Source organism: Vigna unguiculata, chromosome 8 (genome assembly GCF_004118075.2).
Source record: "Vigna unguiculata cultivar IT97K-499-35 chromosome 8, ASM411807v1, whole genome shotgun sequence".
NCBI lineage: Eukaryota > Viridiplantae > Streptophyta > Magnoliopsida > Fabales > Fabaceae > Vigna > Vigna unguiculata.
The window spans coordinates 29519684-29530537 of NC_040286.1; the positions used below are offsets into that span (position 1 = coordinate 29519684).

Below are 10854 nucleotides of genomic sequence, written 5' to 3' on the forward strand. Positions count from 1 at the left end.
TTGTTACCACAAATAATTATTACAGGTTAATTTCAAAGTATTTTTTAATGCACAATTTAACCTTACACTTACTATATATTTTGAATTGACCGACTTTCAACATGAAATGACTATTGATAAATATAAAGGAAAAATGAAAGAAATTAGAAGGTTTAAATGAGATACTAACTAAGCATTAAAGAAAAACAATAAAACGCATTTTATAAACTGCACTTGTGATAGTGTAATTTTGTATTCAAAATTTTTACAAACAAATTTCATATGTTTTTCTTGTCTTTCGTATTCATCTCCTCATCTAGAAGAAACAAATGGTTGAGACAATTTTGAATGTCTAGAAATCCAAACTTAATATAATGATAAGCTTGATTACCAAAAACAACTCGAAACCTGTCACAAAACTTTCCATATTGTGGCAACAAAAACTCTTCTATGGATTTTATTATTCGTCGCTTCAGTTGCATATCAGAGACAGTCCATGTAGATTGTGTTGTGCATGTCTCCTCAAAATGCAGGTTGAACAAATGCAGCTTTTCTTTCATCAACTCCGCTACCACATCAGCTTCCGCCGACTCATTTTTCCCAATCTTCAAAAACTCCACAATCTTGTTCCACGACCTTCTTAGATACAAGTTGCGCTTTTGCTGTACCTTTGCCCTGTTTCGTCGAAACCAATCATCATCCATTTTCAAAAACTTCGTCTTTTGGGCTATGTAGTTAAGATTATTGAGCATAAAAACAAAGCCCAATGCGGGGTCAGCGTAGTAGTCTTTAGACTTGACTTCCAATTCGCTCTCTAACAACTCAACCATTTTTCCTATCACCACCCAAAAGGAAGCAATTCTGACGCGATAAGATAGGGCAGCCGGCTCTAACTTAAAATCACAAAATCCAAGGATATGTTTCATTACTTCCTTTGTAATCAGATGAAGCCCTCCGTCGGTAACAGGTGCCTGCACAGTAGTATGGTAAATAATATTCCCCACCCTGTTTACGGTAGCCAATCTTTGCCGAACATCTTCAATATCATCTACAAACGACAATTTGTCAAACAAAGCCGGTGAGATGAAGTCCTGTATCAGCTCGCCCAATGATTCCGACATTTTAGGGACGATGTTGAACAAAAGATTCGGCAAATAGGTCCCAGTTGTTATGGTAGTATCGGCAAAATTCACTACATTAATCGTCAGTTCCTTGCAAACTTTTTCGAAGGAGACATCCGCAGCAGCGACGGAGAACCTGGAAAAGAGGTAATCACAGAGTCTCCTTTCATTGGGAAAAAGTATTTTCCCAGCTGCCTTGCACGTTTTTAACCACTTCTCAACGTCCTCATTGTTGGGCGTTTCAAATTGCAACCTAAGTGCCTGCAGACACTGTTTTAAAAACTCCCTTCGCCATTTGCTGTAGATGTCGCTGCATTCCTCTGTAAAACCTGCTTCCACCATCAGCTTCACGTTTTCCTTAAGGCGTCCCATAATTCCCGATGGAAGTGCATCCATCACCAAGTTTACGTCAGGATGTGGTACTTCTTTGGAATCAAACACGACTTTAAGGTATTTCTCCACGTGGCTACAAACCATGGGAACAAGCCTCTGATTCTCCTTCTCAAGCTCCTTTACACAATTCATGAGTTGTTGTTGGATGATAAGAACATCATCAACACTTCCATCTTGTGAGGGTGAATTGCTTTGAGTGAGTAGATGATCTTGGAATCTGAAATCCCCATCTTCTGGTGAGGTACCAAGAGTACTTTCAACATCAGCATTAGCTTGTTGTGACATGGTAACAGGACTGCTACTACTAACACTCCCCGAATCATCAACTTGAATGATTACTTGATTTTGGACTTGGAGCTGAAGATTCTCCCCTTGTCTGTCGCTCGGATAGTCACGAAGCTGAAGGAGGGAATAACTGAAGCCCCCTCCAACGACGACTAACCACAGTTTGATTTTCATGAGTTGTACTGTTAGACCTCCACAGAAGAAATATAGCAAATCGATCTGAAATCCAAATTGAGTAAGATTAGACAATCCAAGCGACATGGTAGCAAAAGCAGCGCAAGAGATCAGGCTGTATGCATCTGGTTTACCCTTCACCACATTATCAAACAAAAAGGAATAAAGAGAAGTGACTGTTAGAACCAAAAATGCAAAATGAAATTCCAACCGGTGTGAGGAGGAGCTCGACCTTGCCGGTGTGAACAAGACGGCAAGGCAAGTGATTGAACTGAAAAGAATATAAAGAAGCATCTTCCACCAGCTCCAGCTTCCCAGTAAATGGTTAAAAGAGGAACTGAGTGCATAACAGAACAGTCCAACGACAGATGAAACAAGACATACAAGTCTCACTACCTTTGGTTTCTTCAGCCATCTCAGTATTTGATTGAGTATGAAGGTTTGCATCCAACCATTCACCCACCACAAACAGAGAGTGTCCATTTTTGGACGAGAGAAGCCCAGTGATGAAAACTTTATGACAAAAACTAAAATCTTTTATGTTCATAAACTAAAGGAAGTAAAAGGTGAATTTAAACTAAAAAATTCTTACGCTATTATACTCACTTGTCATATAGACCCCGCACGTTATCAGTTGGGGGATTCTACGAACTTTCGGAGAAAAACGCCTCTAGACTGTGAACGTTGTCAGGAGACTCCTCCATTCGAATGTATGTTAGAGACTTCATAAAGCTCTTGAGTCGAAAATAATAAATGAAGATTTGTGGATGGACAAAGTTTAACAAGAGAAATCGGAAATAAAAAGTGTTAAATACTCACATTCTTTTTCGAGTCACAATTATATTCTAATTTTTTTCAATTCTTTATAAACTCTTCCTTTCCTAACAATGCTACATTTTTTTACCGTTTTTTTTTACCTTGTATAATTTATATTTGATAATTACATAATATTAAAAAAATTACTGATATGAGAAAGTCGTATCATACTTATTACAAATTCAAGAGTACGACTTTATTAAATTTGTACGCAGCAAATACGACTTAAATATGATATTAGTATTAATATAGTGGAATATTTTATTTTTTATTAAAAAAATAAAATTGTATGTTAGTTGGACGACTTGAAACAGAAAATCATAATTCACGATTTCTTCAACATATAAATCGAGATCGTTGTATACGACTCCTTTGAAATAAAGTCTACGACTTTTCCTATTTTTTATTCTTTAGATGAAATGATAAATTTTGTTCTATTATCACATATGCCTAATTTTTTTATATTTAATAAGTTGTATTAAAATATCATAAAATAAATAATGGAAGATGTATTATTAAAAAATTAAAGAAAGAATGGAAAATTATATTTAAAGAGAAATAAAAGAAATATTATCCAGAAAATGATAAAATATATTATAAATTATCATATTATTTTTAAAGTTCTACGATAAGTTGAGAATTGAGAATTTATAATATATTTTATTATTTTTCTAATAATATTTCTTTTTTTATAATAATATTTCTTTTTTTCCTCTAATAATATTTTTTCCTTCGTTCTTGAATATTTTAATAATATTTCTTCTATTATTTATTTTACATTATTTTAATATAACTTAATAAGTATAAAAAAAAGGTTAAAATATCTTGGTCCCAATTTTTCTCAAATTTTGTCAAATCAGTCCTAATTTTGTTTGTGCTAAAATATGTCCTAATTTTCATCAATTTTATTTAATTTAGTTTTTTTATGCTGACACCGTTTAAATAATTAATGGCCATGAACAGTAACTGCCACATGTCACCTCGTGATTTTTTTTTTATTTTTTTTAAATGTCCATGTGTCAACCCAACAGCGTGCCACGTGTCAAAGTAAATGTTTTGTATTTAATTTAGTCTCTATATTAGTTATTTTTGTTTAATTTAGTCTCTTTCTAAATTGAAACCAAATTTAATTTTTATATTAAAATTCACATTTTTTATTAAATATTTTTACATAATATATTAAAATTCAAATCATTCTAACTTTTATATAAAAATTAAATTTGGTTTCATCTTTGATAAGGACAGAATTAAACAAAAATAACAAATATAGAACTAAATTGAATATAAAACATTGACTCTGACACATGTCACATTGCTAGGTTGACATGTGTACATTTAGAAAAAATAAAATTAAATTAAAAAATCAAAAAAATAATGAAGTGACACATGACAGTCATTGTTCATGGTCGTTAATGATTTAAACGATGTTAGCAAAAAAGGACCAAATTGAACAAAATTGACAAAAATTGGGACCAAAAAGGTATTTGAGCACATCAACAAGACTTCAATGTTTGAAAGAAGTTGCTAGAGGGAAGAGTCGAGGTCGAGTTTATGGCACTGGTGACCTGGGAGCGAACATTCAACCTGGTGTCACATCCCTCACTCAACCTTTCTTATCCCATACAAAGGATGAACGTGCACGTCATAATGAAAGGCTTGAGCAAGAGTTGGCTGTAACAAAAAGACATTGTGCCATAATACAGGAAGAAATGAAGCTCATTCGACAACAATTAGCCTTGGTCTTGGAAAAATAGTCTGCAAACAGTTCCATCGGTACCAATCAAGGGCATCCTCATTATGACGAACACTTGGATGATCAGCCAATACTTTGAACATGATTTCCATGTATACTCTCTTCATCAATTTTTTGTTCAATTATATGGTATATACTATTTTTAAGCTTCACATATTTATATATCATTCAATTCTTTTTACAGGTCTTCGTGGCATCTCAACTTTGATTTTGAACTCAAGTTGGATGTATTATTTAGAACTTTAGAACTTCAGTAGTAGTATGATAGTGAACATTGTATAGACATATTAACCAATGTAATCATAATCATTTTCTAGACAAATATTTGCTTCCTTTATTGTTATGTTTTCAAGTACAATGTTATTATAATTTGATGCTCAATTATCAATTTTTAAGTTGAGAGTAATTCTGGTTGAAGTTGGAAAGAATATGATTTAATGTATATGTCTTTTATTTATCAAGTTTAATATCAAAACAGAGCATGCAAATACATCAAATTGGTTTGCTACTCTATGACTTGCGTCAGCCATAGCATCGGCTAGGCCCACTCTACACTAAAACTAATTTAAAATTCATGTGACTATACTCACGCTATAGCGCGACATCTAGAGACGAGTAGAACTATGCTATAGCGTCTACATAAGGCGGACTCTATAGAGTCTACAATTGACTAACTCTATAGCATCTACAGTTGACCGACTATGTAGCGTCTCCATACGACCGACTCTATAGCATTTACATAAAGTCGACTCTATAGCGTTTACTTAGAGTCTTGTATGGCTGATTCTATAGCGTCTACTTATTATCGACTCTATAGCTTTCTTTGGTTTTGCTTCACAGCCTATTGGGACGCTTGGACGACATTGTAGAGTCCGTTTTTAACTCTTAGAGTCTACTTTTGGCCGACTCTAATTTACTATTTTCTTGTAGTGCTATCAATACTAAAGTAAGGTAAAGGAATCTAACTTTGTCTTGTATATGTGAATATGTGATTGTATATTTATTTTTAATGTTAAGATATGTTTTGACTGAGAAAAAATTTTGGTATTTTGGGGATTTGATGGGTTTGTGTTCAATGAATTTAACATTGTATTCATGGGTGAATTGTTTGTTGAATTGGAAAAGGTTTTTAACATTATTATTTTTTTATAGTTCCTTTAACAAAATATATCTCAATTTTAAGATTAGGAAATTCTTGATGTAGACTTGGAAGGGTAGTGTGATTTTTTCTTTTTTTTATAATGGAATTCCTAGTGCAATTACAACGTCAAAATGATTACGTAGATGTCAGATTTGGTTTCCTTTTGGTTATTACAATATGGTAATGCAATGTGATGTTACGGACCATGATTGATTTTATTAGTAATGGAGATATATTATATAATAGGCATAAATTATAAGTGAGTTGCGATTTTGGTTTTATTATGGATAAAAGTTAAAGTTTCGGTTTAATAGCAATAATTGTAGATTTGTTCTTGTATACATAATCGCATGTTTAATATAGTATATAAGGTGTAAAGAGTTTAGGAAGTGATGGTTGGTGGTGCAACTACTTTTTTTTAGCAATTGTGATTAGTAGATTGACTTTTGGTGATAATGACTGAGAAATAGTTTAAGTGGAGGTAGAAACATATAATGATAAGTTGCAGGTTTAATTGTCAGTGTTATATATTGACAGTGAAACTTTAGTTTATATAGAAAAAAATGATGTTCTTTTTATGGAACAATATGGTGGTTAGTGAGTTTAAGAAAATTTTGGGGTTTCTGAAATTATGTAAGTGATGATTTTTACAGTGTCAAAATTGGATGATAATCAATTATATTTTGATGGTGTGTATGATAAATATTCAAGGTTATGGATAATTCATTATCGTTGTCAAAATAGGTTAAATACATGATAAAGTTAATTAATTTGGTTGTGATGTTTTGAAATTAGATGTGGAATAAGTATGTGATTAAAGGAATTGGTGTTAAAATTGATTAAGGAATTAGTTAATTATTGTGGATCATTGGGCTGAATAGAACATCAATTAGGGTCTAATTTGATAAATTATGTTATATTGGGTGAATGGTTATGGAATGAAGATGAGTTGAGTGTGTTCGGTTTTAATTGGATTACAAAAGCAGTATTATTCCTTCTGTTTTAAGAATCGGTAAAGGTTGTGTAATTGTGTGGATGAGAGAATTATTATAAGAATTTTTGGATGTGTAATTGGTAGTTTTGTTTTTGTGAAATTTTTTAATGTTTGGACATATTGAAAATGTTGTTTTTCGTATTCTTTGATCGTTGGACTACGTTTTTTTGGTTTGCGTAGTTTTGGTAAAATTATGTTTCTCAATTTGTTAATTGTTGGATTGAGTTGAAATTTTGACAATTGATTGGTAACATGGTATTCTTCCGTTTGACCAATGTGATCTTTGTTTGATGTTTGTAGTTTGAGATATATGTCATGCACTACTATTTTTCTTGTTGTATGGTGTTGATACTTTTGTTGTGATAAATTGTTATAGGTCCCTATTTACAATATAGTCGATGTTTGGACATGATGAGTTGATGTATGATTGTTTATGTGATATGATATGATATGATATGATGTGATGTGATGTGAATTGATATAATATGATATGATATGATATGATATGATATGTATGATATGTATAATATACATGATATGATATGTATATGTGTACATATGTGATGGGACAATACGAATTTTTTGATAACCGTAAAGCCAAGATGATTCTTTTACCCAGAGGACATTGTTAAGTCAAGGCAAATGAGTTTCTTTTAGCCATAAGTCTTTGGCATGAGGATAACAAGAGTACTCAAAATAGGCGTTGTTGCGTAGAAAAGGTAGAGTGGTTGATTATGAGAGAATGTCATATTGTTTTATATTACTTGGTGGTAATATGTTGATGATTGCATGTTGAGGTTATGCATAAGTTGTGATAATGCAGGGTGAGTTGTATGCTGGTAATTTAATGTTATATGATGTTTTACTTGGTTAGTTCACCATTGCATGCTTATGGTTATGGTTTTCATCTGCGATGATCGTATGACTGGTATTATACGTGGGTAGAGTGATGTTGCAGATGATGTTGATTGGATGCACAATAGTGAGGAGCTTGGGCATTGCATTAGGAAAAAATATTTTTTATTTCTAATGTTTTTGGAACAATTTTATTTTTTTAGAAATAATGTATATTTTAGATGACTATAAAGTTGGATAATTTGTTTTTTGGAAAGTTTATTTTGATTATATAATGTAAGTTTTTCTTAATTTGAAAAATTCCTGCATGTTTTAATAGCATTATAGCTGAGTAAGCCCAGGTTGAAGGTCTAGCCGAGTTGGCATAGGCCAAATGTCAAACCAAGTTAGCTCTTGTCAAAGGTTGGACCTAGTCAACCCATGTTGAATCTTTAGAAGTTGGCCCGACTAAAAGTCGAGACAAATCGTATCGGATCGAAAATTGAGTTAACTTAACTCGAACTCAAGGATAAAGATGAGTTTGTCTTAAAATAGAAATTAAATTGCTTTGTCCAAACAAAAAAATTGAAATCAAAATAATTATTACATTTACATGCTAAATTACTATATTATAACTAAAAAATGAAACTTAATTCATAAGTGTTAATGACTTAAATTATAATATTATTGCATATTATATTTTAAAAAAATACAATATAGAGAAGTTAATTTTTAGATTGTTTTTTATTTTAATTTTTAAATTAAAAAGAAAACATGCTAGTGGATTGGCCATCTTTGACCCGTCAATTTGGCGAGTTCAAGTCAAAACAAGCTGGTGGTTAAAAATTTCAACCCAATCTATCTTTTTAGAGAAATTATAATTTGACAATGTTTTATTTGATAAACAACTATTTTTAATAAAAAAATCCTAAAACTTTATTATTTTATTTTTTAACTTCCATAAAAAATAAAAACTTACTCTATTAAGTAACTTTGCCAACAAAATATTTGTTAAAAAATCATTTTTAATCTTTTTATTCGAATCTGACCTGACACTTTAAATTTACTTATACTTTAAATTAAGTTGTGTTATTTTTAGTATAAATGTGTCACTATTATAAAATGAATTACATCTATTATTTTATACTTGTTACGTCAGTTAGAGGAATGATGTCAATTTTAGTGACATAAATTTACCTTAGTATTTATTCTAACATGAATTTACGTCGGATTCACACTCAAATATGACTTCTTGAATCATGAGTCATGTATCTATTGGGAAATTCTACAAACTTTGAAAATCATGTGTCATTTTGAAAATTCCACAAACTTTGAAGGTTGTTAGGAAACTTGTTAGGAGACTCTCAATTCGAATTTTAAAGTCTTAAAATGTTTTGATTTGAGAAAAAAAAAATGAAGAAGATTTTTCTTTGGAAAAATAATCTATAAACAAATTGTCATCGTCATTTACTCAAAATAATAATATTTAAATAGAAAACCTCACCGTGAAGGTGGAGTCTGGTTAATATTTTGGCCTAAAAAGAATCCAAATAAAAAAAATAAAAAACTTGTTGACCTAGACATCTTCATGGTCGAACAACTTACTCGTAAGTATTTGAAATAAAATCTAGGTTAACTTTCTATCCCCGCAAATGGTAAAAGAATTGTCTTTAATTTATTTAAATTAATTATGATTTTACCAGTGTGCAATTTTTATTCTGCTAAATTTTAATTTATATTAAGTCAAATAAAAACTAAATTTTGATGTTCTGAAACTAAAGCAAAAAAAGAAGAAGTGAATTTGAACTAAAAATTCTTACACCATCACAATCAGTTAGTATCATATCTACCCCACACGTAGTGAAGATTACTCTTAATTCATAGTGATAATATCATGAAGCGCGTTAAATTGGAAAAAGGAAATTAAGATGATCGGGGGAGAGAAGTGATACATTGAAAACTCCAAAAGAAAATACAGATACTTAAAATCTTCATAGAATAATATTTTAATCATTTTTTTAATTTTTTTAATTTATATATATAGTTAGTTAGTTGTATTGTAATAAGGATTGTCAAATAAATATCTAATATACATTTTATACAATTAAAATATTATTTTATGCAATTACTATTTATATGTATTTTTTACTAGATGGTGATAAATAAATATCATAATTTTTTATTTTAAATATATTTAATGTTAAGAAATAACATTTGTATTTAAAATTTAAAAAGAAAAAATAATTATTAATCAACTAAAAAATTTAAAATAATATATTTTACTAAGTGTTAGATAAGAATAAAAAGATTGAAAGATATATTTTTTTCTTTTTTTTCTTTTTTTTTCTTTATCAAAAAGGTAAATGTAGCAGTATTTTTTTTTAAAAGGACAAAGTTTAACAACTACACTTATATATTTTTTAGTTTTTCTTAAGCTTTTCCATTTTTATAATAAGTAATATTCAATTTATTTTTTCGTATTAAATTATTTTTCATTCTTAAATTAAATTATAAAGTATTTAGTATAACATCCCAATTTTAGTCACTAAAAAAAAACTTAATGCAATAGGATGTTTCACTTCAGAGTTCAAAACAGGTAATTCAATATATAAGATATATTAATACAGTCTTATAACTAATAGAACTATAGGAATATAACCTTTATATACAAATCAACTAAAAACAAAATCTAGCTTTATACACATATTAACCACTTACTACACCTTCGCTTCTCGTTACTCCTACTAAACTAACTCATGGCTCCTTAACTTTCAGAGGTGTCTCTAAACCTACAACCACCTTTGTTCTCACCGAATAGGTATATATATTTAAATCATGCCAAATACTTATAAACATGTTATAAAACATATCTATGATCTATAATCACACAAACAATTAACACTAGACTCAATTATCTGGATCATGCGCATGATATAGAATTCTAAAGAAGTTTGCACCTATGATGGTTTCTAAACTCTGCAGAGTTTTAGACAAAAGTGGTTATCACCCAACCACTCACAAGGTTAATCCCATTGTGCCTTAGGCCCAATGCGTCCCAAGACTAGGATCTCCTACTACTCTCACCACATAATTCATCCTACTCTGTATGAGTGTGAACGATTATCAGAGTTTAAGATATTCTTTTATCTAGATATCTCTTATATCAAAGCATGCACTAAAAATACCATCACCAAGAATTTCCCTTGAAACATTTTAAACAACACTAACACCACCTCACGTGCTCACACATCAATCCATATCATATACCAATTGTTCATAAAAGATCTCAAAACTTCCAAATTTAAAGCAACCAATATCTAATTTAGGTACTAAGCAAACATGTCATCTTGTTTAGTGGCGGATG

At 30.4% G+C, this 10854-nt stretch overlaps 1 protein-coding gene across 3 annotated transcripts; it reads right to left on the reverse strand.

Annotated features, from left to right (window-relative positions):
• Window positions 1-198: 198 nt before the first annotated feature.
• On the reverse strand, window positions 199-2686 carry LOC114193954 (exocyst complex component EXO70B1-like). 3 transcript variants are annotated; one of them, XM_028083960.1, is made up of 3 exons: window positions 2559-2686; window positions 2349-2465; window positions 199-1997 (listed from the first exon to the last, which is right to left on the reverse strand). In XM_028083960.1, the coding sequence occupies exons 2-3, from the start codon at window positions 2433-2435 to the stop codon at window positions 258-260; spliced, it is 1827 nt and encodes a 608-aa protein (XP_027939761.1). In that variant the 5' UTR covers window positions 2436-2465; window positions 2559-2686; the 3' UTR covers window positions 199-257. The 3 variants fall into 3 exon arrangements, with proteins under 3 accessions (XP_027939761.1, XP_027939762.1, XP_027939760.1); XM_028083961.1 differs by lacking the exon at window positions 2349-2465; XM_028083959.1 differs by having other exon boundaries at window positions 199-2465.
• Window positions 2687-10854: the final 8168 nt, after the last annotated feature.

Coding starts and splice junctions, on each gene's coding strand:
- LOC114193954 (XM_028083959.1), bottom strand. CDS start 2,435: ATGGACACTCTCTGTTTGTGGTGGGTGAATGGTTGGATGCAAACCTTC.